The sequence below is a fragment of the Takifugu flavidus genome, chromosome 12 (genome assembly GCF_003711565.1).
Source record: "Takifugu flavidus isolate HTHZ2018 chromosome 12, ASM371156v2, whole genome shotgun sequence".
NCBI lineage: Eukaryota > Metazoa > Chordata > Actinopteri > Tetraodontiformes > Tetraodontidae > Takifugu > Takifugu flavidus.
The window spans coordinates 7,318,583-7,345,982 of NC_079531.1; the positions used below are offsets into that span (position 1 = coordinate 7,318,583).

General features: G+C 45.0%; 2 protein-coding genes and 2 long non-coding RNA genes across 4 annotated transcripts; 3 read left to right on the forward strand and 1 right to left on the reverse strand.

The window, feature by feature from the left end:
- The first annotated feature begins 11,471 nt into the window (after positions 1 to 11,471).
- LOC130535518 (uncharacterized) lies at positions 11,472 to 15,867 on the forward strand. Its single transcript, XR_008953151.1, has 3 exons — positions 11,472 to 14,801; positions 14,972 to 15,110; positions 15,771 to 15,867. It is a non-coding gene; the product is annotated as an uncharacterized LOC130535518 (long non-coding RNA).
- A 983-nt stretch (positions 15,868 to 16,850) lies between these two features.
- rab4b (RAB4B, member RAS oncogene family) lies at positions 16,851 to 22,274 on the forward strand. Its single transcript, XM_057050708.1, has 8 exons — positions 16,851 to 17,041; positions 19,071 to 19,151; positions 19,397 to 19,511; positions 19,595 to 19,657; positions 20,186 to 20,340; positions 20,409 to 20,504; positions 20,597 to 20,757; positions 20,855 to 22,274. Exons 1-7 carry the CDS (start codon positions 17,026 to 17,028, stop codon positions 20,710 to 20,712), a joined length of 642 nt encoding a protein of 213 aa, XP_056906688.1. The 5' UTR covers positions 16,851 to 17,025; the 3' UTR covers positions 20,713 to 20,757; positions 20,855 to 22,274.
- On the forward strand, positions 17,048 to 17,835 carry LOC130535580 (uncharacterized). Its single transcript, XR_008953169.1, has 2 exons — positions 17,048 to 17,298; positions 17,552 to 17,835. It is a non-coding gene; the product is annotated as an uncharacterized LOC130535580 (long non-coding RNA).
- A 594-nt stretch (positions 22,275 to 22,868) lies between the features above and the next one.
- On the reverse strand, positions 22,869 to 27,042 carry ap2s1 (adaptor related protein complex 2 subunit sigma 1). Its single transcript, XM_057050710.1, has 5 exons — positions 26,883 to 27,042; positions 26,266 to 26,415; positions 25,896 to 26,009; positions 24,673 to 24,732; positions 22,869 to 24,194 (listed from the first exon to the last, which is right to left on the reverse strand). The coding sequence occupies exons 1-5, from the start codon at positions 26,883 to 26,885 to the stop codon at positions 24,093 to 24,095; spliced, it is 429 nt and encodes a 142-aa protein (XP_056906690.1). The 5' UTR covers positions 26,886 to 27,042; the 3' UTR covers positions 22,869 to 24,092.
- Positions 27,043 to 27,400: the final 358 nt, after the last annotated feature.

Genomic DNA, 27,400 nt, shown 5'->3' on the forward strand with positions numbered 1-27,400 from the left:
AGACTGGAACTGAACCTGGAGGCTTGACGCTGCAGGGGGACCTTGGTGACCCCGTCCCCTGTCCAATGAAGAGTCGCTCCTGAGTAGGACAACGCCGTCGCCTCAGAGCTGGATGGTTTGATTACATCTTGAAGCACTTTTGTGTGGAGTTTGGATCCTCTCCATGTGAGTGTTGCTCAGGTTTTCCAGCACATCGGGGCAACTGGAGCTCTTATTTGCCTCTAGGTTTGTTGTGATGGACTGGTGTCCTGTCCAGGGTGTATTCCTGCCTCTTCCTGACTGCTGGGAGAGGCTCCAGCACCCCAGTGAGCCTAATTAGGATGGATGTACGGATAGATGGATCGTCTTTAAACAGACGTCATTTCCCCTCCGGCTGTTTTACTCTGAGAACATCTGGGGTCCATAAACTACACACAGTGTCCTCCAAAACCACAAACACACGCATGCGCTCACATAAACATGCAAGTGACTGAATCAGCTATTAGTCTTTATTATTTGTGCCTGAGAGCTCATGCTGAGCCTGTGTTTGTCCAGCGGGGTCAAACGCTGGCCCGTCATCAATGATTGATGGCTAAGAAATGCTAACAGCGCTCACTGAAATCACAGTTTTGGGGTGGGCTCCACCGCCCAACTGGTATCTGGCTCCCAGGGAAGGATCACACCATTGGCTGAAACAGGAGTCCCCCTGGTGAATCTCCCCCCTTCACCAGAGGATATAAATGCTTCCATTTTTAGTGTTTAATTGCGGAAGCCATTACTGCCATCCACAACAGCACGGCAGCCTCAGCTAGAGCCGAACCACCCGCTGTGACCCCCGCGACCTCAGCCTCCAGCAAGCTTTGAAACCTGAGAAAGCGCTCCCGACCCCTTAACCTCCAGCCTCTCACCTCCCACGGCATAAGCAGCCCCCTCTTTCTCCCCCATCGGACAGGATGTGACCCATGAGAGGAGCTCCACAGGAGGGCCGTGACCCCAGACACTGTCCAGACTAACTGTCTGGATAAACCTGATCTGGACAAAACTGACAAGACACAAGAACATCTCGTGTTAGATGAAATGTTTTATTCTCCCTCCGTCACAACCTTTTGCAGGTTTTGTTTCATTTTACTTTGGGATCTTCAAAGGGGTGTTTGTGAACAGTACAATATGCTTAACATCACACTGATGATGCTAAATTACTGACGTCAAGCATTGAAGTCATATAAAGTTGAGTATTCACTTTTATGGAACTGTTGTTTTAAGAGTTTATACTTAAGACTTGTTTGTTCAGCATGTTGTTTGTCTTATTCAGTCTTAGAAAGCACATCCGTTCGCCTTTCTGGCAGTATTTACAGAGGGCTTTTCCTTGAATGCTCCATGAAAGGTAGTGAAACTGCTGTCTAAACGTTTCTATTCTGCTTTGATGCTTTCATGCATTTTGTGTCTTTAATTCCTTTAAGTTTGGACTGTAGATACTTCCTGTCGTCGTCACTGTTGTTGTCATTGTTGATCTGAGGAGTGTCAACCAGCAAATCGTCAGGAGGAGCTGAACGGTTACAAACAGGGTCGGAGATGTCGAGACGGGGACGTGATGTCTGGTGTGTGTCAGCAGCAAAGCCGCTTTCACCGCTACAGGAATGCGACCAAAGACCGGCCATGGGAACTTACTGAATCTTTAAGCGCTTCCAGTTACCAGGTTACTGCAACGTTGTGAAAGCTTCTCAATATCCTGCATAGTTTTCTCTGCTGCCACGATGGCTGTGGTTATTATTGTCCTCATAAGTATAGAAAAGATCACATTAGTGCAGCCTTGACGATTTTGCTATTGACAGTTTAAAAAAAGGGCAAACAAAATTGCACTTCTCATTCCATATGTCATTTGTTTGAATAGATTTGCATCTGTACATTCAGCTCTGTCCTGTTTTTCTCCTCTTTTGATTCCTCATTTTCCTGTTTTGTGTCCACGGTGACACACCTGCTACTCCACCCGCAGGTGTGTGTGTGCTCTGCTCACAAGTTCCCGGTCTCAAAACTGACATTTGCAACATTGTTTCTTTGGATTTTTTATTTTTTTGTGTTTCTTTTTAGTTTGGGAATTTCTTTATCTTATTTTGACCCCTGTCTGACCTTTGACCCATGACCTCTGTGCCTTTGGGGAGGGGAAACCATTGAATTAACAGATTTGGCCTGTTATGTGGGCTTCAACTATACTATATTAGAATGATCTAATAACTGTGGAGCAGCCGCAGATGTCTTTTTTTGTCGCCCTGATCAGATAAGTAGAGCCAAACTGAAAACTTTACCGGAATTAATATACTAATGTTGCAATACATGACAAACGCATGATGACTATGATAAGAATATTTTTCACAGAATATTTTGTTCCACTTTTCTCACCAAATGAGACCACAGTGGTTCATTGTCTCAGTCAAGGTTGAACAGATCGTTAATGAACACTGTGGGAATGTGTGTGTCTGTGTGTGTATGTGTGTGTGTGTGTGTGTGTGATCTCACTTGGGCCACTGGGCTAACGGGAGTGAGCTGCGCAGAGACATGCAGGGAGGGCGAAATGAGATAGAGATGGTCTGGGAGAGACAGAGGGAGGTAAGGATGGAGGACAGAGGACAGCGGGGGAGTGTGATCTGAGTGGAAACGAGATGGCGAAGCGAAAGCAGCGCGCGCTGTGGGAAAAGAGTCAGTCAATTTAAGCATGGGGATTTTTTTTCTCTTCTCCTTCTTTTCAAGGTTTGGGTAAAAAAAATGTTTTTGAGGACAAAGCGAGGCTTTTATTCCTGGTGGGATTTGGGAAAGATGGCTGGAGACAGAGAAAGCGATTGAATACCTCCTTGCAGCAGCCTCCTAATTGGTCTCATTACAGTGTAACTTCCTGGTGAATGCGGGCCGCTGTGACCTTGGCCTTTGAAATATAGAACCACGGCTTCTTAAAGCTGCCGACTGAACTTGGAGGAACAAGCGCTCTCTCTGTCGGTCAGGGCACGCTCAGAGTTTGTGTCTGTGTGTGTGCTGGGGAGGGTTGTGCGTCCGAGGTTTGTTCGCATCCAATGCAAATCTGCAGGGACACAGTATGTCCGCTTCCATGCTGCCGCTGGATCGGACAGCCAGCCGCAGCAGTTTGTATCCTTCACCCAGTTTCTGGATGCGGACACAGTCAGGATGTTTTTCTCCTCTCTGCCGTCGCACACAATGAGTGTTGATAGCTGTGGAAGAGTAAGACAAACGTCCCTCCGGCCACTTCGCAGCTCTTACGCAACCTCCTCGGCTTGGGATAAACAACTGCTCTCTAATTCTATTACATCCTCGTTCTTATATTCACTTTTTATCGTGCTAGGTTCCATCATTACAGGTTTATCTGGGGTGAGTTTATAGCAACAACCTCTGCCTGTGTACGCTGTTTTACAGGGATTAGTGAGAGAGCTGTCCTCTGTCAAAGCTGCCCTGTAGTTTTAACTGTGTGTAGGGACGTGATGGTGCATCATACTGTAGGACTGAGTCCAGACACCCCCCCCCCCCGCCTCCTCTCTCAGTAAGAAAAACTGCCTTCACGAGCTGCCAGCTGGTGAATGGAACAAGTCCCCGAAGGAGTCCCGGTTATAATAACACTCAAACACGCACGAAACAACTGCACCAGCTCAGAGCTACGCAGCACGAATGCGCTAATCTGGTTGACGTCATCAGTATCATGCCGGCTGTGAGCGAGTTACAGGGGAGCCGACGGTGGAAAATCTGACTCCAGGTGACAGCCGACATCTGTTTTTGTCGGTGTCGGGGTTGGAGGTGTGCTGTCCCACCCCTGCAAACTCTTATCCATTGGGTGGAGATAATGAGCGTAGAAAAATATGTTTGTGCGTGTTTTTAATTTGGTAATTACAGACCCTCGAATGTACCTGCCGTGCTTTTTTATACACAGGAAAACAACAGCGGCACAACGCTGACATCTAGTCTTGTTTGTAATTACTATTTACCATTTTTGTTGCATGATCTCATAGCTGAAAATCTGACAAGGCGTGTCCCCCCACCCAAAAAAACATCAACAAAATAACACCCCCTCCTCTAGGACCCTACCCCACTGTATTGTAAAGGCCTGAAAAAGGCACTTTGGGTCTGTTTAGTTTATAAAAAAGCTGCTCAGAGGAGGCTGTCAGGGAGTTTTTAGGTCAGCTGGTTGTCCTCGACACCGAGCTGACGGATGACGGTTTATCAGCACCGCCGTGTGCGAGCTCGATTTGATTAGTGGCGGCACATAGACACGGATAAACAAGACAAGGCATTCTTGTATCGCGACGTGTCGGAGCACGGCGTGTGTCCGACCTCTTGGGTGACACAGTTCCCCCCCTCCTCCCGCCATCATACGACCCACCCTGAATATCAGAGGTGGACTCACACAATCTTGACACACTTTTATGATAAACACGAGGCGGGAAGTCGGGGACGCAACCTCCTGCAGACTCCCAGGCGGCGTGAGCGCATGATTCCACAAACATTTATCTAATAAAGGCGCTCGCAGCTGCCGCCTGACCCCACAAACCGCTGAGCAAATCGGTCTGCAGAAGCGCAGCGGAACATAAATACGACAAGATAAACAGGCCTGACAACCTGCTGGATGACTCTGCTGTGTTACATAAAGGCCCATTTGGGACACGCTGGTTAGAACGGTCACCTCGCTGGGATCAGAGGTGCAAGGCCTATTGGGAACCACAGCAGCACTGGTTTGATGGGAAGTGGTTCTATTGGTTCGAGGGGTCAACATACATAGTGTATGACAAAAGGGGGGGGGGGGTAGGAAAAATAAATGATGGACACACCGGTGCAACTTCAGGCAACACAACCTGAGCTCCAGGGAAAAAAAGGAGGACAGATAAGGGGAACACAGGGGAGGGAAGCAGATGGATCAGGAGGTGGGAGGAGAGAGGTGTGTTTTTTTTTCTTTCTTGTTTTATTTTGAAAAATGAGTGGAGTCAAGCGGCGCAGAGCTGGTTGTAATAAATCCTCTGTCCTCAGTGAAAGATACTGGTTATAAAATGTCCCCACACTTCAGGCCTGTCAGTTCCTCAGCAGCGCTGACGTCAGAGAGGCTCAGCCGGGGGGGAGAAAAGTAAACATCAGGTCAGTTTGGAAGCAGGTTTGTGAGGATTAGGCCTTAACAAAGCGCACCTGCTTACCCCGACGGCCGCAGCAAATGTCTGCAAGGGCATTTACTGAAAGTCAAACACAATCTCTCCCTCTCTCACTCCGTCACACATGCACACACGCACACACACACGCACTTTAATGGGTGGTTATAGTGAAACTGGTGGACTTTGTTCCCCGCGAGAACAGTGGGAGCCCCTCTGAGCAGATAAGAACAAAGTGGCTTTCGTCAGTCACGTCATGTGAGTGAGGACTAAAAGCAGAGCTGGTGTGCTGTGATGTGTGTTCACACTCTTGAACAGTGCATATGTGCTTTTGTTCCTGTTATAAACGGACACAACAGCATTAAAAATATATCGCAGTAAAACAACGGTGGTGAAATAGGAAATATTTGATGTAAATTTGCATGAATCTTGAGCCGAGTTCTGCTTTTTTTTTGCTGTTTTGGGGAGAACAAAGGTCAAACTGTTTATCAGTTGTCTCCTGTCAGGATAATAAATAAGTAATCTGAGTAATTTAGGCCAATTATATCACGGCTGAAACACAAAGAGGCTGTTGTGCCTCCTGATCCTGGTGTTTATTTGTAATGATAACTTTACGGGTTGGATGTTAAAGTCTTCTGAACTTTGCCTCTGGCCCAAACTGTTGATTTTCAAAGTTCATCCTCAGAGCCTGTCGGAGCTTTCTGCCATGAAAACACCACAGGGATAATGTTTGGGTTTGGAGTGTGACCATCCACTCTGGATTTAGGCTTCCATGCAAAACCTTATAAAGATCACTCTTTCGCATTTGTTCCTGGGCCCCCGGGGGGGGTGGGTTTGGGGACCGCGGGAGATTATAAACCCCTGCCAGGGCAGTAAGGCCGAACAAAGGGCATGTAACGCTGCTGAGAGCAGAGACCCTTTAAGCCCGATATCAGGGTTTTATCCCACAGCTCAGGGCTTTAAAAACCACTGATTGGTCTCGACGCCAAAAGTCCGATTTAATTCAATGTAGGACAAACATGCTCTATTACTGAACACACAGTTTTTGCAAGATGTCACATAATCCAGATTAATATGATCCCAAAGTGGAGAACGCTCTTATTTTTCTTTTTTTTAAAAATGAATAGCACGATAACCTGTCCTACATGGCCTTGAGTCTGGGTGTTTCTGATAAACACTTACGCATGTCTGATAGAGCTAAAGCAAACAAACAGTTCTGTTCAGTTACAGCCTGAGTTCATCGAAATCAGTTTGTAGAACCACCCAAAATTGGTTTGACCCATCATTTATGATGCCACTCATGTTTTCCAGAATCAATGGCCACGCTTATTTGGTTTCTCGTCTCTTCCCCACCTCTGTCGTCAAAAAAGCTGCATTGCTTCCTGTGTTTAGAAAACAAAGATGTCGTCAGCATCTCTCCGTCTGCGCCTCGACCTCTCCTGGAGGATGTATGAGCACACGGACAAGACGCTGCCGTGTAATTTCATGTTTGTAGTCAAAAGGTGCTCTCCTGACTCAGCTTTGTCGTCTGAGCTCGGCGACCACCTCCTCCACATCAGGTAATTACTTTACATCATCGACCCTCTTTTTTTGGTTACTGCCATCACAGAACGGGCCACAAGTGACACCCTGTAGGAGGCTTGTGCAGTTTGTGATTTCCAAACTCCAAATACAAAACAACATTTTCCGAAATCAAACAGATAAAATCCAACAAACTTTGATACCTGAGAACACACCTGCCGTCGCTAAAACAGTTGCTAGCCTTAGCTAACTTATTGCTGAATGTGGAAAGCTGTTCACGGACAGGAAATTAATCCAGGACATGCGTAGACATGAGTGAAATAATAATAGTGATGAGTAATAAACTCCTACAAGTTGACAATAACGATACTTAACTGAGTCAACAGAGAAAAACTCAGTCGCACAACAACCCAAAAGCTACACATGGTTTTGTTTAACTTTCCGACTAAAACAATGTTTTTGTTTCTAATCTGTGGCTAATTGTCGAGTCCAACAAACAGCCGAGTCTTTAAGTCTTACAAAAACAAAAAGCGGTTTATTCTTCCTTTATGATTATGTGGATTATTTGTTAGAGGGGTTCTTGTTCTTGATTCGCAGATTTAGCCTGGGAATCTCCTGACAACTGGCTATCTCTGACTCAGGCATCTGGCCCGGCCGCTATCATGTGTCCCGCGTCCAAGCAACCTACATAACATGCGCATGTACGTGGAACAGCACACACAAACTCACAGCTGCCGTATCGGCCCACTTGTGTTTGTCAGTGTGACCCATGTCGTCCTGGAGAAAACCACAGCTCGGATTGTGTTACAGGCCAACATCTGCCAGACTCGACTCACCTCCCCTCCCTCTCTCGCTCTCTCTATAGTGGAGTAAAGGCAGTGTAATAAAGTAGTTATTATAGTTCTGATTTGTTACTGAACTACATTTCATGACTGTTGCAAAAAGCAAAATGATGCGTTTGTAATAGGAAGCGTTCATGCTAGTTTTTACATTTTGGCATCCTTTTTGGTACAAATGAACAAAATATTTCCAATTATATGTCTCTAAAAGTAAATGTTACCCCAGATGGCACAGAAACCAAGAACCTGATATTTCTTTTACAATTCATTTAGTACTAATGTATTCATACTTATCTCTGTATTAGCTAGTTATTAAACAGGAAAGCACCCAGTACTGAACAGACCAGTTTCCATAATAAATGAGACTCGACCTTCACAAGGGATAAAGTGTTTATAACAACATAAGGCTTTTTAAATTTATTTTCTTGTCAGGAAACCCCACACCAAGCTCACCCCCCTCCCATCTTTCCAGCCTGTAAATCAAATTTTTATTTATGATAATTGTGTCAGTAAATCATCGCTGTTGTTATTATCTAAAATAGTTCTACTGTGCGTACAGCCGCGTTGATCTTTGTTTTGTGTTAATACCCAGTATTACTTAGTATAATTACAGAGCAGCAGAAGAGAAATCCCCCCCCCCCTTTTTTTTAATTTTTTGGCCAAACTACGAAGATGAAAGAAAACCACAGGGGTATAATTCAAACATCAGTATTTATTTAACACGGTGACAAAAGTCTGGAAGATTTCCTTCCCGCTTTATCTCTGCGTCAATTAATCAGCCGCTCGCGTCTGTCGCGGACATGCACAAACACGCACGTTTGTGCACTGATGTGAATGGCAACCATTGATGCGTTTACCTTTGGGGCCCCCAATGCTGGTGTGAGAGACGCGCCGAGCAGGTAAACTGATCTGCTCCTGCTGCACCACACCTTCAACAACTGACACACACACACCACGTGCGCACACCTCCATATTTTCCCATGTTGGCCTCCTGCATGGGCCCCTGCGCTACCTACCAGCACATTCTTGCTGCTGTTCTGTCAAATCTCTGTGTTCTGATGCTTTGTTTCTTTGATTCCAGTGTCAGTTTCTTTGATTGAAAGGTCATTGGTTCAATCCTGGAACGCTGCATATATGTCAGAGTGTTCTGGATCAAGACACTGAACCTCATAATAACTTCTGAAGCTTTGTGTGCGTGTGTGTGTGTGTGTGAGAGAGTGGGTGGGTGGATACACACTTTTAATGTGCCCTGATTGGTCAAAGATAACTACAGAAGTTCTTGATATAGGCACTAATGAGTTTAGATGGTTGTTTGTTTGTGTCACTGGTTTGTCTGCACCACACAACAATTTGGATGTTTAGTTCCATCTTTCCATGGATGATAAGTTGTAGACTATCTGGTGGAGAGTCATAAACTTATAAACTGATATACTTATACTGAAAAGTATTAATTCTATTGTCTGATCCCACGAAAAGAAAAACAAACATATGTTTCACACCTTAAAAGTCAGGCGTGAATGGCCGCAGCTACAGTAACCAGCCCGATGATGTGTTCAGACAAAGTGGCAGCTTTATTGGGGAGGGGGGCTTCCTGCCTGAGCGAATGCCCTGTGGTTATTTGTTGGTGATAAAGAAAGATTTACAACGCCGTGACAGAATCAGTCTATCTTCACTCGATCGCTCCTCTCCAGCTCTGGAGTTATCGCTTCGCCCTGCAGCGACTTCGCTCTGTGTTTGTCTTAGAAGCAGAGCAGGACAGTCTCAGGTGAGGCAAGAGGGTGACAACTTTCCGAAGAGGAGTTTTCCGGGATGTCGCTGTGTTTCCTGCTCCTTTTAGAGAGGCACTTAGTGACCTCAACACCCATTCACAAAGTTTAAAGCCCTTTTAACCCCTCCTCTGTTTTCCCCATCCTCACAAAATATACCTTTTCTGATCTTCCCCCTCTTTAACCTACCATAATGATGTCCCCGCAGAGCTTAGCCCCACACCCCTCGGCTGTCCCATCCCCGGGGGGCCCCCCTAAGACTCCAACTGGGTGGTCCTCCCCCCTCTCCAGCAGGGTGAAATGTCAGAGGTCAACCCAGACAGTGTGTGGGAAACGTGCTGCGCTGAGCTGCTTCACTAAACCGAGCGGGCGAGGGAGGAAGGCGTTCCGGAAGGTCAGAGGAACGCCGTCACACTGCTGGCGTTGCCTACAGTTGTGATTTATTGGACCAATTTCTTCTCCAAACTAGAGCTTGTTTGGGTTGAGGGGAGGCGCAGCAGACTAGCTCAGGATGGGGGGGATCAAGAGAGACGCCGAGCAGGATGACGGCAAAAGATTGCGTGTGTACTCGCACTCACACGTGCATAAATATGTCTGATGTCTGTATATGTGCCGGGAAGGATCCTCAGCCGAGTGTGTCTTAACTTCAGGCATTTATTAGGGACTGTCTAGCCGTTGCTATGTCAGGAGGACTTACAGCGATTTATTTGAATGGCCAGTGGGAGAAGGTTATTTTACCTGTATCTTTTAGACACAGGTAAAATGACCAGCGTGGCTGGGAGGCGCTTTTAATAACGGCGTCAGACAGCTCGACCAATGATATGAGACTAAAATATGCTTATAAGAGAGACACAGACTGAAACTATGAATTCCGTAAGCATACAAGTGTGATGTAATTACTTATGATGTAAATGCAGTAAAATTTCATATATAAACTACATGAACCTTTTATCCAAACAAAAATTACAGCTCTATTCAGCTCCACCGTGCTTTCAGCAGCGTTTAAATTGCTTTGGAGTTATTTTCAGGCATCGTGCTCACAGCACAGGAGCTCCCATGTGTTTTTATTATACTAGTATTAAACCGGACAATAATGTTCCTACTGTGAGTCTCATCATCTCTAAATGCCAAAACATATAATTAGTCTTGGAAAACACCTGCATGAAGTCAAAAAAAACCCCAGTGCGCTGACAGATTTGTGCTTTTATTTACACACACATGCACACACATGCCGTCACGTCTTCCGAACAGGAAGATCCATCAGGTTTAGGAGATTTATCAATAATTCCATTTGAGGAAAATTAAAACATATGCATGAAATAGGATTACATTAAATGGATAAATTAATGACTTTCATCCGACAAATGACTTTCCTCTATTTAATATCTGTAAGTATGTCAGCCAGATGCTGAGCTTTTGACTTTTAAGCTTCTATATGCAGTCAGTGTTGAGAACTGGTTATGTGGTGGGGAAGTGACATCATGGAAACCTGCACCCCCCACCCCCACCCCCAGGTAGGCTGTGTGATTAAGAGATTATCGGGGAAATGAAAAAGCTTAGCGCACACATGCATCCGCAGAAGCAATTTCTGCTCCAGCCCTTGAATGTATGCATGGCTCTCACAGTGTAAAGTCGGGCCGGGCGACTCCCTGTGTCCAGAAGTGAGGTCATAGAGGATGAATGAGAAGCTCTGACTCAAGAACTGAAGAAAAACCAACCAAATAAACCTTCTCCTACATCCATGTGGCCACCATTTACATCAGGCGTCCCCCGCTTCATTCAGGATAAATGCATATGCACGGGTGTACCTGGTTGCTATTAGTTACCTAGGAAACCATTAGAGATAAACACCTAGTTTTTCCCCCCTGCAATCCCATCAAGGAGGCAATATTTTTTTTCTTGGCATCTCATCAAAGACGAACCTTAAACGTGAAAAAAAGGACTTTTTCTTTTAAAATTTACACTCTAGGCGAAGGAGGCGAGTCCTCTGTCAGGTACTCTCACGCTCACATGCTGCCCACATGTTCTCAAAAATGTTGACGGCAGATAAAGTTAAAGCTTAAAGCAGAGAAACACACACCCCAAAAGAGGTATTCATCTCTGTAGCTGCTGGACACGGGAACATGATCAGGAGCTCTGCACCGCGGAAGACTCCTACTGAGAAATCTCCAGGGAGGTTATTTGTTTTCTGTCTTGAAGAAAAGAGGGGTGAAGTGTGTGTGTGTGTGTGTGTGTGTGGTGTGTGTGTGTGTGCGTGGGAAGGGGACTGCAGACAGGCTGATGTGGCATAAAGGTCTACTTTTGTTTCAAAGGAGGTGCAGGTCAATCAAAAATGAAGGAACTCGGAAGTCAGAGCAGATGAAGGAGGCACAGTGATAAAATAGAGTGCACTATAATGTGCTTACACTGTACGTGTGTGTGTGTGTGTGTGTGTGTGTGTGTGTGTGTGTGTGTGTGTGTGTGGATAAAGCTAAGGTTAAATTACCACTTTCCCATGTGAACTCAAAAGGACTCCTGACCCTCTAACTCAGCCACAGAACTTGTCACTTCCACAAAAGCTAATCCCTGAGCACCATTGTGTCCTGCTCAGCCTCTATTCAGGACCTCAGGGGTGAGCCACTCAGAGCGGAGAGGCCAGCTAATCTAACCCCAGGCTTCTAAAGGCCTAGAGGTGGGCCAGGATTTAACTTTATTAACAGAGAACCCTTTGAGGTAGTCAAGTCAAGCCTGACCCCTCAAGGAAATGATGAAATTACCCAAGGAAATTGTGACATTGTGGCTAAAGACGGTTGGGGGGGTGCTAAATTAAGACAAGATGACAAGTCTGTAATAATGTCAGTGTTTGTAGAGAGGGCACGAGGCTGTGAGAGAGATAATGAGAAGGTGGTCAGAGAGGAGAAGCCGACAGAGGTGCACTGCGGCTGGAAATGAGAGGCGGCTTTGTTTGTGAACGCCTCATCATTTGTGGTAAAAGTGAGAGGACGTGTGGGCAGAACTGCAGCTGGACTCGCAACCGCCTCGCCACAATGAGAGGTTCTTATCTTCCGAGGCCCTTTGAAGACACAATCGAACACTTTGAACTGTTGTGGACATCCAGAAAACGCGTCAATAATGTACACCCATGAAGGCTTTTTTGCATAACTAGCTAAAATGAGCGATGTTTAGAGTCAGTTAATCACAGAACGATTGGAACTGAAGCGCCCCGCCGGGCCCAGACTGTTTTTGGAGCTTATGGAGGGGATGTGAGACAACAAACACAAATTAGAGGAGACTGAGGGGGGGGGGGGTCAGGGGATGACACACACCTGCGCCAGCACAGGTGTTGCACACCTGGGCCCTGGGGGTCCACATTAGGCAGACGTTAGCCTGCCTGACTGGGGTCAGTGGCCGTCTCTTCTGTTACAAACAAACTGGGTTTTGTGGGGTGGAATTAGGACACATTAGCGGGTTCAAAGTTTGGACAGTAGGTCTTTAAAGTTCACAGAGGAGCAGAAAGCAAGGCAGGATTTGATTGATTTCTCTAGAGAAAAGCAAACACAATCTGGATTAAATGAAGAAAACAACCAGACACATCCAGATGCTTTTCATATGAAGTTAATCAAACTTTCATTTATATGTTTGGTTTATCTGGTTGATTAAAGAATCACAGTTCTGCTTAATTTACGCTGCGGTTTAGAATGACGCTGAAAAAGAGAAGCTGGAGCTGAATCAAGGCTGCCTGATCCAGGCGCAATTATCCCACTCTTGGAGACACAAAGAGGATGTGCACGGGCCTCCCTGTGATTTACATGGGCGTTCTGGTCAATGATGTCATCCATCATGGCCCCTGACATCCTCCTTAGGGGACGACTGTTGTGTTTCACTGACACTCGCCTGAACTTGCATGAGTGCTCCTCTTCATACATGGGCTCCTCTTCAAATATAGACTTTTGATTTATTTTACTGGTCTTAAAAAAAAGCTGCACATTTAAATAAAAAAGGGAGGCTGTTTCAGGCATATTTAGGAAGCAACCTGATGATGTGACTTCAAAATCATGCAGAAGATCATGGAAAGACTGATTCAAGCTGTCCTGAAAAGTTTCCAGTGGGAAACTTTACAAGCGCGCACCTGAGGGAGACATATGAGAAGATGAGATAACCTCTGAGCAGGAATCGGCAACAAAGAAAGCGATTCAGCGGAGGAAATCAAAGGCAGATTACGGATAGAAGAACTAATAATTAGGCTATGATGTCTTCTTTGTATGTATAGATACCATTTATGCGTTCATGAGAGACAGATTGTAGGTCTTGAGGCTTTTGTGGGCAGCAGGAATTTTTCCCTCCCTCATATCGACGCACATGCATACAAAGAGACACAATGGGAAGCAAAGAGGCTTTACTTGCAGCAAACATCACCTTTTGTGTAGGTGCAGCCTGGCGTGATTCTTGATGCTTTCTGGAGGGGATTTTTTCAGTTAAGCGCCCGATGAAAGAGCTGACAATCACAGTGGCAGAATGCTACCAAATAATGAAATATAAGTTTATGTTATTTGCACTTCTGAGGCTCAAAAGTCGAAACCGACACTGACAGAAGGAGGGAGATATCGCGCCTCTGGCTGGCTACCACTCCCCCCCACCCTCTCTTTTTTAAACCCCAGGAGGGGAATGGAGGAAATGAGCTTTGCAGCAGATATTTCTTGAATTCCAAGCAGAGCGAATGACATCACACAAAGATTCCTAAACAAGCTACATCCAGCGTGAAGGGAAAGCGGGCGATAAGACCTTCCACATGTCGATTACGACACAGGGGAATGGGACCGGCGAGAAGACGAGGCACGCATCAGGGCATGTTTGATCCAAGTATCAAACAGCGATGACTGATGGGTTCGTACCTTTTACGCAACAGAGCTTTCAACATTGGAAAATAACAATTAGGCGTTGAATAAAATCTGAATGAAGCACCTGAACATCAGGGAGCTTCTACCAAAAAGGACCCGGGGGAGGACAGTGCTGCATTTAGAGAGGAGTATGGTGGGGACTTCAGTTGCCGGTCATTGATTTCCCTTTTCTTTTAAAATGGAAAAAGTAGCCGTGGAGCTAAGCGCTGCCACACCAAAGTTCAACCTTTGGCCGCCCTCCTTTTTCCTCCTCCAGGCTGTGTTGTGATGACAGCGTGAAAGGTGGATCTAGGGCAGAACTGTGACCTGAAGATGAGGAAGATTTACAGAGAAGAAGGCTCCTTTAGATAGCGATCAGTTGGCCGGACAGCCTGACAGTCGGTCCATTCTTCACTCTCAGCACTCAACATCTGTCCATGTCCTGATTTCATCTCAAAGTTTGCTGGTTTGTTTGTTTAAACTCTCACCATATGATATGAATTTGTGTTTTTTGGAGTTGCAATAATAAGGGAGCAGAAATGAGCACATGTTGGCGCGTGTCTTGGTAGTCTGCGATGCCTTCAGTCTATTTTAGACCATCTCTCCATTCCAACCCCCGTCTCCTTTGGCCTTGGGCCTGTAACTTTAGAGGGAAATGGCGTCTTCTTCGAGCACAATCCAGATCCAGTTCTACAGTCTTTTCAACAGGTGAGCGCTTCCAATCTGGGTCAGTTCATCGCAAAATCTAAATAATGTCATCATGAACTTAGTATCTTTACACCATAACGGTGATGAAACAAACCGCTCTTATTGTCCATGACACTCCTAAGAGATTCTATCTCATATCTCAGCCTGCATTTATCCTCTCTTACCCTCAGGAACGTGCGTTTTCCGCTCTGACATGAGGTGGCCCACTGAGCCGGACTGATTCATGCCTCGCAGGCTCCAGTGCTGCGCTGAAGTGGAGAGGACGCGTGGTGTGCAAACAAACAGTCGTACAATTGTTGCTGCGCAGAGGTATGTACATAAATACGCCCCCTCGCTCTGAATCAGAGCCGCACTGTTCTCTCCCCATTCCAACGCACCTAAACACCAAAGACTCTTTCAGTTTTCAACTGAAGTTTTCAGCTTTTATTCCCAGCGTCGATCAACTGGAGTGAAAGACTGTGAGATTGTTTGTGAGGCTCATTAATGGGCTCATGTTTTCAGTCACACCCACCAGGCCTTCACGGAACGCCGTTGTGCTCCTTGAATTGCACGTTGTTACGCATCCCTTTGTTTTCATTGGAGGACAAACGATGTACAATCCTCCCGGGTGATGCCAGGCAACAGCTCAGCTTGGCTGACTCAAGATATGATTCACATAAACTGCACTCTGCAAAATGACTCAGTTTGTCCTGAACATCGGCGTGTTGCTAAGGTTTTATGGGGGACTTCCCTGGCATGCTAATGATGAACACATTGGTTTTGATCTCAGATCGAGCCGGTCTGATGTAATTCCTGCCATCCTCCTTTCATTGTTTTCGCCATTTTGTGCTTGATTTGCTGATGCTAAATGCATGTGCCTTGAACGTTTGTCCTAACCATTAATAACAGGAGAATCCACAGTCAAATCTCTTGATCTTGATCTCTTGGTTAACCCTCACACAGATACACATGTGCACTTTGTCTACTTAGGGTCCACACAAATATATCCTGTGTTGAGGACACCGGCAATGGATGAGAGGGCAGGAATGAGGACAAAGACACAATGAGCACAGGGACGCCCTTAAAGGTAAGCAGAGCGCCCAACGGAAGCAGAAACATCAGTCTTTTCTTTACGCCTGCTGCACACCTTTGAGGTCTTTCTTGCAGCCCACCTTAGGAAAACATCCGTGCCCCCACACGACGCTGAGCCCTGTGTTTCCTTCTGTCTTTAATCTTAGTGAAAAGGGCTGTTAACAAGAAGAGGGAGGATGAGAGGATCTGCCAAAGCCATACAAAGGCCTGGAGGGGATAGTTGGAGGGTGGAAGGTGCTGTAAGACGCACCTGTTGCCCTTGAGTAGCCCTGCAGTCTACAGAATGGCCTCATGTCTGTATGGGCAAGTTTATTATAATAGAAGAGAACAGATGTTTCATTACATATTCTGCAGAGAATTTCTACATTCTATTCCTCAGCAGTGATCATGACAAGTATCATTTCATATTCTATATTCACTCTATTAAATCAGCTTAGCACGGCAAACCCTAAGACTGGAAATAAGATTGCGATATCCTCTCATGTTAAGGCTTCAATACATAGACGACCTCACCAGAACGTTGGCGAGGTCGTTACTGCGTTACTTTGTCTTTGGTTGCCCCCTTGCGGCTGGCTGTTGAACACTGCTCAATTTTAGGTCAAAGACACAAGACTATTGATCCGATGCTGGTTCACTGTCTCCTAATTATTTTAATATATTTTATCGAGGCTGCATCTCAGATATGACAAAACAATCAATTTTATAGATAATCACGTCATCATATCACTCTGTGTTTTACATTAATTTCCGAAATTTTCCAAGTGTGGCTTTTCTGATGACCCTCACTGTGATAATCTTCCTCCTCTATAAAAATTGGACATTCCATGCAAAACTGAAACCATTTGAAGGAATAAAACACCGTTTGTAGTTTAAAATAAATTAATACCACAATAAAATATCAACGGCTGCCAAGCGTTTAAAATTCATACTTTTCCCTTGTCACCTGAACGCACCACACGATGACGCATTGACGTAACGCGCAGCTGCCGCGTTTGGTTGCGGTCGGTGCGAATGCTCGGAAGGATCAGGAAACCGCTAGCATTGAAGATAAACACCCAAAAGAGGTGTGAACAACGCGACCCTACAGCTGTGACAACACCCAAAGAACAGTGAATAAACGTCAGACTGAGCCCTTCACGCAGCGAGGGTCAACATGTCTGAGACATACGGTATGATCCCGTCGAGGGACACGCTTTAAACTCGTTACAGACTGCTGTGATGTGACTCTTAGCAGCGTCGCTAGCATCGTTAGCTTAGTTTAGCTGCCGCCTCCCTGTGGGCTTCTACTGTTGATTATCTGTCGCTGAATGCTCGTATCCTATTCGGAGGAACGCATTTAGAAGATTTGCATCTTCTGCCCACTGCGATGCTTGTGTTACCGCGATTAAAGCCTTAGCTTTACGTCAATATGAACCTAGGCAAACAGGTAGGTTTTATTTCCTGGTTATAGTTGCCTCAACCTGGGGATGCAGATGCACGATGGCGTGGTTTTACATGTCAAATGTGCCCTGCTGAACAGTTAAAGTTGCATTTCCTGCAGTATATTACGTGTGGGGTGTTGGTGTATGGTGTTGGTGAGTCCTTCATCCACCAGGCCTGTAAGGAGGGAGTTCAAACAGCTTGTAACTCACTGGTTACTTGAAGAACAGCTCTTTCAATCGTCCCCATCTGTATTTCAGATGAACTTGCATGAGAATTCAACTTCGCACGAGTCCCTGTTTAACATAAGAATGCACAGTGACCCTGACCTTCGATCCAGCTCTTTGAAATGAGACACCATCATCATATCCTGTTCACTGCTCACCCAGATTTCTCCATTTCTTGTATGTAACCGTATCCCAGCAGCCAGTTTCGATGCACAAGCACCAGGTCTAATGGCCGCTGTAAGAACCTTTCATTGATTTGTCTTAATTCTTCTCTGCAGCAGCAAAACTGGCTAAATGAATTCAGAACACAAGAAGCACATGTGTGTTTGACTTAGATGTGTTCCATTTCAGTCGATTGGTCACAGATATTATAATGCATCACCATATCTACCGGTAATCTCTCCGGGTGTTTTTTTTCCCAGGATGCCTCCATCTGTATGTGGAAAAAAGCAATTTTCTCTCACAGTGCAAACACCTGTGCAGACTTTAACCTTGGGTATCCCTGGATTTGTGTTAAGGGTCTCCGCGCTGTATGAGAATTCAGATAACAGTGGTTTGCTCCCTGGGGTTATTTAATATTGATGTGTGATGATATTACAGCCTGAGATGCTGTTGTAGTGATGTTGCGCTGCCCTTCTCTGGGAAGGGTCGTCTGGGAAGCTGTTGAAACGCTGAGGCAGGCTCTCAAACAGGAGCCAGCGGCTTCTGATACCGTCATCACAGCTCTCGGTGATCCAGTCTGTGACGGATCTAGTGTGCCTAAAGAAAAATGTTAGCTCAACTACCTGTTTGCTTTGATGATACCGTGAAGCTGACCTCTAACCGGTCTCATCCAACAACACCCGCCTCGACAAACAAAGGTGTAATGTGGCGTGACATCCGACGGAGACGGCTCGGAGAGATCGTCTAATAACTTTACAAGTCACACGGTGACCGTATGAATCTGCGCTGCGTTGCCAAACCCGTTTCCGTTGAGCTCGCGTGGCGCCGAACAAACACCGCCTGGTCACCAAGCTGTTCGTCTCGACACAAGTCGCCAATCGTTTGTTGTACCAGCATGTTGGACGGCGCGCACGCTAAAATTGTCACGGTGTCATATTTCAGCTAAGCGAGACGGCGCTGGAGAGGATCGAGTTTAGTATCCGTCGACCGTCCCCTCGTCTGTGATCGCAGTTGCTGTTTTTAACCACGAAAGGGTCATCTCTGTGGACGATGCTCGTCCCTGCCTTGTTTACCTTTGTCCTCCCCAGAACAGGCGGCATTGTACTGTTCAGACAACATCTGCACACCCAGATGTCAACGGATATCCAAGCCTTGTCCAATCCTTGGCCCGCTTGGCCTGACCCTCATTCAGTGACCCCAAATGTCATTAATGACATATGGTGCATAAATGCTGGTGTCCTTCCTGCCACATCCAGCGAGGCAGAATTAGAATCACAGTGGCAGGTTATATAAAGTAGGAGGTAAACAGGATTAAGGGTGATCTGAGTGTTGTCCCGGGAACGTCTACCCTGCAGTAGCTTCATTCTCGCTCCCTCTCCTTTTCTTTCAGACTTCCTGTTCAAGTTTCTGGTGATCGGCAGCGCCGGGACGGGGAAATCTTGCCTCCTGCACCAGTTTATCGAAAACAAGTGTAAGTTTTCCCCTCGATGTCCTGTTGGCCTCACAAGGAAAGCAGTTTTGTCATGAACGAGACCGTGAAGCATTTCCAGTCATTGTTTTCTTCACTTCAACCTGCTGCTGAATCATCAGTCACAAAATCTTTTCTTATCTTTTCTTTCTCTACCACTCGGATGAGTGCCAGAGACATTTGCTCGTCCTGTTAATCACAATATCCGCGATGAAACCGTTGGTAAGGTCTCTCTCACCGCCACACAGTCAAACAAGACTCCAACCACACCATCGGCGTGGAGTTCGGCTCCCGAGTGGTCAACGTAGGTGGGAAGACGGTCAAACTGCAGATCTGGGACACCGCCGGCCAGGAACGGTTTCGGTAAGAACCTCCCCGATTTCAACAATTATTACTGTCGTACGTGGAGGCTGTGGAGACCTTGAAATCCTGCCTTTTCTCCACAGATCTGTAACACGCAGCTACTACAGAGGAGCCGCTGGAGCGCTCCTCGTCTATGACATCACCAGGTAAAACACTCATTTAAGATCTCCCCCAGCTTCGCGTTGTAGTTTAAAGGTAAATGTACCGATTGATTGATTATTATCACCAATATTTCTGCCCTCAAAGACACACATGCGCTCATCAGAGTGCATATTTTACTGGTGTTCTGGATTGTAGCAGAGTGGTTTGCTAACAGGTAGTGAAAGTCCCCACAACACGTGAAAGCAGAACTAACTTGTTTATTTAAATTAAGACTGAGAGTGAAACAGGAGTGCAGGTTAGTGCGCCGGGCGGTGCAAATCACAGCCATGACTCAACAGTGATGTCATCCTTCGGCTGTTCCTGGAAGCAGCTGTTAACCATTTTACTCTTCCCCAACTCCCTCCTGTTACCATGGACACAAAGGCCAGCCTCCCTATCTTCTCGCATATTAACATTTTTATTGACTAAAGGACGTGTCTTCATAATAATTGAGTAGGCTGAGCAGCAAAAGTTTGACATTACATGAGTAGTTGCGTTTAACAGCAAAGGATTTAGTTTGTTTTCTATCACAGTCGGGAGACGTATAACGCCCTCACGAACTGGCTGACAGACGCGAGGACCTTGGCCAGCCCCAATATTGTCATTATCCTCTGTGGCAACAAGAAAGACCTGGATGCCGACAGAGAGGTGACCTTCCTGGAGGCGTCGCGCTTTGCTCAGGAGAACGGTAAGTCCTCTTCGAGGCTTTGTCCTGCTTGCCTGCCCCCCTCCACGCTTATGTCTCCTCTGTTGCAGAGCTAATGTTCCTGGAGACCAGCGCTCTGACTGGGGAAAACGTCGAGGAAGGGTTCCTGAAATGCGCTCGCACCATCCTCAACAAGATAGACTCCGGTGAACATGGTTTATTCAGTACCAGCAGCCCGCCTGTGCGTGCGAGTCAGCTCCCTGGTGTGGGATGTTCTGATTTGGGTTGTGTTTGACAGGTGAGTTGGACCCAGAGAGGATGGGCTCTGGGATTCAGTATGGAGACGCATCATTGAGGCAGCTACGACAGCCGAGAGGCTCCACCGCACAGAATAAACAGCAGTGCAGTTGCTAGGGACCGACTCGCTCTAATCCAGACAGGACAGGACGCCCCCTACAGGTAAGTCACTGGTATGACACAACACAACCTACATCAGCGAACGCAGCATACTGAAAGCGGTCGTCCCCGCTGTCTCCTTTGTCACCCCACATCTCAGCTCCAGGTGTTTTTTGGTGTGCGTGAACCGTCTTCGCTGCAGTCTCACACACCTCTGACCACCTGGAAGAGCAGTCGCGGAGCTCACCGCAACCCCTTTAGCTTTCCATACGGGCACTGGAACCCTCGGCGTGATCACGCTGGGATCAGAGAAGAGGAAAATACCAGAAGTGGTTTCTCGGGTCCTTGACACACGGGGACGACTCAAGGGTCGTGTGTACGGGCTGTCGTGCACCTGTTTTCCTTCTACGTGCTCTGTTTATTACGTTATTCTATATTTGCACATGGTTCCTTCGAGTGATTATCGGTATGCTGTTTCGTGCATACTCAGTGAAGCTGTCAGAACGTGATTCATCATTGTTGGTTAGTGTTTTTGGCTTTTTAATGTTCATAATCACGTCTGTTTTATCTGTTATCCGAAGTGGTCTCAATTAACCAAATGGAAAGAGTGTAAACCTGTAAATACGTCGAAGGAAAGGAGCTTGTTGATGGTTTCTGGCGGAGGTTGGAGCCTTGTTCTTTTCCTGTGAGTCACCTGGCGCCGACAAAGAGTCTTTCCCAGCATTTCTGGGTTAAAAGCACAAAGTTTTTCTCTGATAATTCCCATTGTAGGTTATACCGACCGCAAAGGCTTTCGCAACACTGGGAGGCTTTCACGCAACCCTTTCATTTTCCCCTCAAAGACGCACTTTACGGTCAAGCGTGTCGGTGTGCCCGTAAAAATCCGACTTCTCTTTATTCAGGTAGTTTTCCCGCCTCTCCGTGCGTAACCTCAGAGCCGCGGGGGTTTTGTGGCGAGTATCACGGTCTGAGCTGTCAACAAGGTAAACAACCCACCTCGGATTGCTGGTTGTTCCGACCCTGGCAGGAGAAGATCCAGACAAACTGCCTCCAGACGTGATTTCTTTCATCCGCTCAAACAAATGTCCTCCTGTGAGCACACTCGAGGGAGGGGGTGGGGAGGTTATGTAGGATGTCAGATGGGTAAAAGAAAAAAAATAAAAATGCGGACATCATGTGACAGTTTGTCTCCTTTTGCAAGTGCACTTTTACTTTAGAATATTCATGTTTTTTGTAAATATGCTGCAGATGTAAGTATTTATCTTGAGTAGCAGAGTGTAATAATGAACTGTAGTGGCCGTCGTTTCTTACTAAATAACAACTGAGCTTCTGAAGTTGATTTCTAACTTACTGTCTTGAAGCGAGCGTTGACCCCTTTGTTGCGCACTGGTGCCACGACTCCAGCGGCTGACCCAACCCCCGTCAACAAGCTGTCGTACCTCCTATTCAGCTGAACGTGTCTGAGTTAAGTCCATAATAAATATTAAAGCCATATGTTTCCAGATTCAATCGCGCTGGTGCAATCCAACTCAGTTGTTGCTTAGTAACTGACGTTAAATAAAGTTTTGCTGTAAATCAGAGTTGCCTGTTGTCAGGTGAGAGTCCCTGGTGCTCATTGATTGTAATGATTATGCAATTCCCACTAAAAGGCTTTTTTTTTTAGTTGATCTTCTGGGCATCGTGTGCATGTGCTCTCCTTTCCATGCTATAGAGCAGAGGGTTTTTTTCTCCTTGTAAGCAACAGGCGTCACATCAGGTTTATAGGCTCAACAGACCCTGAAACTCTAACGGCCAAACCCATGTACAGGATTTATTAGCTGTTTCGTCCATTTTTCAGTCACATCATTTCTCTTAAAGGCAGCCAAGATGGGGTTAGGATATCAGAGGGGAGGGCACACGCCCTCTCTGTTCTATCGCCTCGATTAATGTTCTCTGCTCAATGGAGCTGCGCTAGAGAACTTTAATAGAGCCGAAGTGGATATATTGACTGATTTATCGATCCTTCAGTGAGCCAGAATGACCTCATAAAAAGTGACGGTGTTTTACCACTAGATGGTGCTAAAGTACACGACTCCGCTCGTTGGGCGTAGAAACGACCAGGAGTATTTAATTCCAGATGTCACGAAGAACCCAAGTATCGTTTTACAAACTATTAAACAACAGTAAAACAGATCTGGTGAGTTATTTTGTTTATTTACATATATATGATGTTTATATGTGAGGAGACAGAAATAAACAGGTGGACAACTTCAGTACATTTAAATGGCCTTATTTAAAAAAATAACCTTTCAATCCACTTTTGATGACTCTCATTAATCACAATTAGAGTTTGATCCTTTTGTGAGGAGTATTTCCCCCACTCCAATGCACAAGGCTTGTTTCGACTGCAAAAGCCATTTTGTTTTATAGAATGCCAAAGAATTTAAGCAAACACTGGTCAGACCACAAAGCACCATAACCCCCCCTCTGGAATGAATGCGTTAATTTCACAATACTCAACACGCAAGACACCGTATGTACACACTACACACGAAAAACGTCACAGTACTGCTTTCTGTAAAACATCCAGGAATTTTTCTGCCTCACATAGTTTAGGTGTGACCAACAAGCACCATCGTACACGTACGTCACATAGCCATTATCCAGCCGAGCCGACGTCTGAGCCGACGTGTTTATCTACTGAGCCACGAGGACGTCAGGCACGGCGCAGGCTGCCGATACATTGTCAAAATCACGCTCCTCATTAAGGAACCTGCCAAAGTGGTTCAATAGCTCTGAAGAACTCTGGTATTCTGCTTGCGCTGCTGTTCAGAGCAGAAGGCGTGACCGGTCCGCAGCCACTTCACAGGCGCGACCTTTATGTGGATTTATAGAACCGGCAATGACGCTGGTGTAAGTGCTCCATTTTCATTACAGACGCTCTGTGGGTGTGTGTATGTGTGTGGTGCTTGTTAGTTACAGTAGTGCCACTGATTGAATGTTGAGGGAAGTAAGAAGGGAATAAAGAGGAAGGCCAGAATCCACTTCAGTGGTTCCACACTGCAGAGATAAAATGTAGATACCAAATAGTTACATTATATTAAATAACTGATGTTCTACAGCCACTGGCTTTGAGTAAAGCAAATAGTATATGAGCACTTTACTTGGTTTGAAATGTTCACCTTTCTGTCTGACTTTATTAGCTGCTGACCAACTGATTAAGCTAACATATTCCATATATATGCATAAAGGTAAACAATAGTGTGATTTCCATTTTTTAAAAAAAAAGAAAAATCAAGTTCTGTGAGGAGTCTTTTTCTGCAGATGTGGGCAAATGATTCCAGGGTCTTTTCAGCTGGGGTTTGGTTTGGGTGCCAGGGCGGATTAAGGGGCAGCTGGGAAGGATAGATCACCGCTGTCTACTCGAGCGACTGGAGCATGAGGAGCTGCTTGAGGACCTTGGTCTGACTGGTCTCCCTGATCTCCCCTGCCAGGAACATCTCATCCACCACCGTGTACACCTTTAATTGCAGATGCGGGAAGCACATGCGAGGCAGGAAATGAGAGGATTAAACCAGGTCAAGAGTTAAAACAAGAAAAAGAGTAGCATGGTAGAACATACACCAGCATTGTTTTCTCTTATGTGCAGGAGGCTGAAAGGATTGCATTTCCTGGAAAATTGTCCCAACACAATGGCATCATCATCCAGCCTGTGGTTACTCAACCCCACCTCTAGGTCATTGCAATCTAAAAATATCCAGTGACTGACTCAATATAAGAGCTAATGTTACCACATTCATCTGCGGGACATCCATGATGGAATGTTTTCTTAGCCACACAGCAACGAGATTTGTGCCTTCGTCCATGTGGAAAACTAGTGTCTGAATAATTTTGGTCCAAGAATCAAGCAGCACTTCAGAGGCGGGCTTCAGAACTGTGCTGGTCATCTAGGACGATCAAAAACCAAAGCCTTGAATATTTTGGGAAAAATAATCTTACCTTGTAGAAGTTAAACACCAGATCCAATTCACACACGTTGTGGAAGTACTCATTCAGCACCTGAAGTAGAACAAAAGAAATTGGAGTTCACTCTGATACTGTCAGGGAGAAAACTGCACTCTTTCTCTGAATAGACGCTGGTAATTACATCTTGAAGTGATGCATCACTGCAGAAATAAAATGGCAAGGTTACACTGGTGAGTAATTATGTGATTTCCACTATAAAGACCTCTTTTCAAACCATGACAAATTAATATTTATAAACTTCTCCTGAGTGATGTTCATCAGAACCTATTTTCAAGCACAGAAAATCTTATTTGCAGCGACAGAATTGATTTTCCGGGATGCACGTCAACATTCGGGATTTTCAATGCTTTTTCTTATTGTCCAAATCACAACTGTGGATTCAAAAGGCACTTACGCACATTCCATTGTAGTAAAGCATTAGCTGAAATGACCTTCACTCCTGAGAGCTCTGAACGGAACATATTCTGTTTGTCTTTGCCAAAAACAAACATTAAATTGTACTTTACGCCTGCTGTTCAGAGGATCATATAAATAATAAAACCAAATGAGGACACATAAAAAGTTACCCAACAGAAATTTACATAAACTAAATGAATGGTGTTGACTCTATTGCCTCCAGATAAACGACAAAAAATGAGGTATTTTAAAGTCAATCAAATTGTTCTCTGTCAAAGTTTGTTGCATTATTTTAGTCACTTGTCCGTGCAGGCAGCCATCAGTAGATGCAATTAAATTGTAAATTCACAGATGAGGCTCATTTCCAGAGGACTTTAGTGGCATAATTTAACATTGTAACCAAAGTCATCCATTATCCACCTGGAAATATGTGATTAACGTGGAAACCTAGTGCGTTGCTCACCTGGAAAACTGACTAAAGTGCAAGTCTAGGATTTTAAATTTGGACCAATACCAATGACTAAAGATTCTTAGTATATTACGTACAGGTCAAAGAATAAACATAGGCATCCTATATAATTCCATTTCACTAATAAAATTATTTTTGTGTAAATCTTGCAGAACTGCAGTGAAGTTTAGAATATTACAAGGTCATTTGAAAGACCATACATCAACAAAAATGCTAGTTTGAAATTAATCTTCAAGCGCAGAAGCAATTTTCTTCCTGACATTCCTGAAAACAAATCAGACCACGAGATGTAAGTCCTTGGCTTATGTCATGTGCTGCTCGTGTCCGTTACCTCTACAAAGTTGTGGATTCCCTCGAGGTATGCCAAATTGTTATCAGTCACGTCCACACAAATGCAGAAGTACAGACCAGCATAACGCCGGTAGATGATCTTAAAGTTCCTGAACTGTGGAAACAACATACACAGTCTTTTAACCACTGAGTTTCATAGTTAGACATCAACAACTCACAATCTGGAATTTAGCTCAGCTCAATGTAAAACATCAACATTATTGTTATTTATCCACGTGCATTTTGATTATTCCAATTATTGCGTCACATGGGTTTAAACATTCTTTAAAGACACCTTTAATACAAATATGCATTGTCTCAAATGGTACAGTGGACATGCAATAATTACACTGTATATTACTCACTCATACCTCCACAAAGTTGGTGTGTTTGGCATCTCTGACTGTTACTACTGCATGAACTTCCTCGATCAACTTCTGCTTTTCATCATCATCAAACTGCATGTACCATTTGGCCAGTCGTGTTTTCCCGGCTCGGTTTTGGATGAGAATGAAGCGGATCTACGTAAAGAAAAAATTACATCGCGATGAATCCGAAATCAATATTGCGGAAACTGTCAGAAATGTGCATCATATTTAAACGTGGATATTCTTGAAAGTTACCGTCAATTATATTCAAATATACCTGCCAATATAAAACTGTGATTTTTTTTTAAAAAAAAGGGTAGCATTAGCTTTAGCTCATTGCTATGATAACGTTGATTGAACCCCACCCAATACTTTGACATCTGCATTGTGTAAAATTATTAACAAAGTTCAAGTCATCGTCAAACGACGAGTTTAATTAAGGTCTAGCTGGTGTTGTGTTAAACATGTCAAATGTAGACGATGAATTAGGTATCCAGCTAACGTTGCCTACTGGCTGAATGAAAAGGTTACCCCTAGCGAAGCCCCAATGCTAACAACTTTAAGGTAAAACGCTGCTATTACAAGCGAAAATTAAAACTGCCCATTTGCGATAAAATTACCATTGTCTTCGGATAAGTAGGGACGTCGGGGGCTCCAGAATTTAACGTTGCTACTATGTTATTGTATGGTTTTCATAGATACATCAGTAGGATCTTGAATCGTCCGTCCGCTATCTTTTTAGAGCTAATCGGAAGTGCACACGACTGCTGGGTAATGTAGTCCTGCTCATATTCTGAACACAGAAAAATATTCTTATGCACTACAAGAACCAGCGTCCCTCTGCGAATTCTTGTTCTTCGAGTCACATGAGAACGCGTACGGAAACGTTGACGACTAATTGTATTCTTCAGTATGTATATTCTTCAAGATGTATAATAATGCAAAACATTTTCCATGTTACAATGTACTAATGTATATTATATGCTATATACTGATGGTACTAATATACTACTACTAATTTTGTGTATTGTGTGTAACATGCGCCGAGCAGTCTTTAGTTTGATGTTATTTTATCACTGTTTTAAAATTAATAATATCGTTAACCCCTGATCACATACTTGTTCTGTGTTCAATAGGA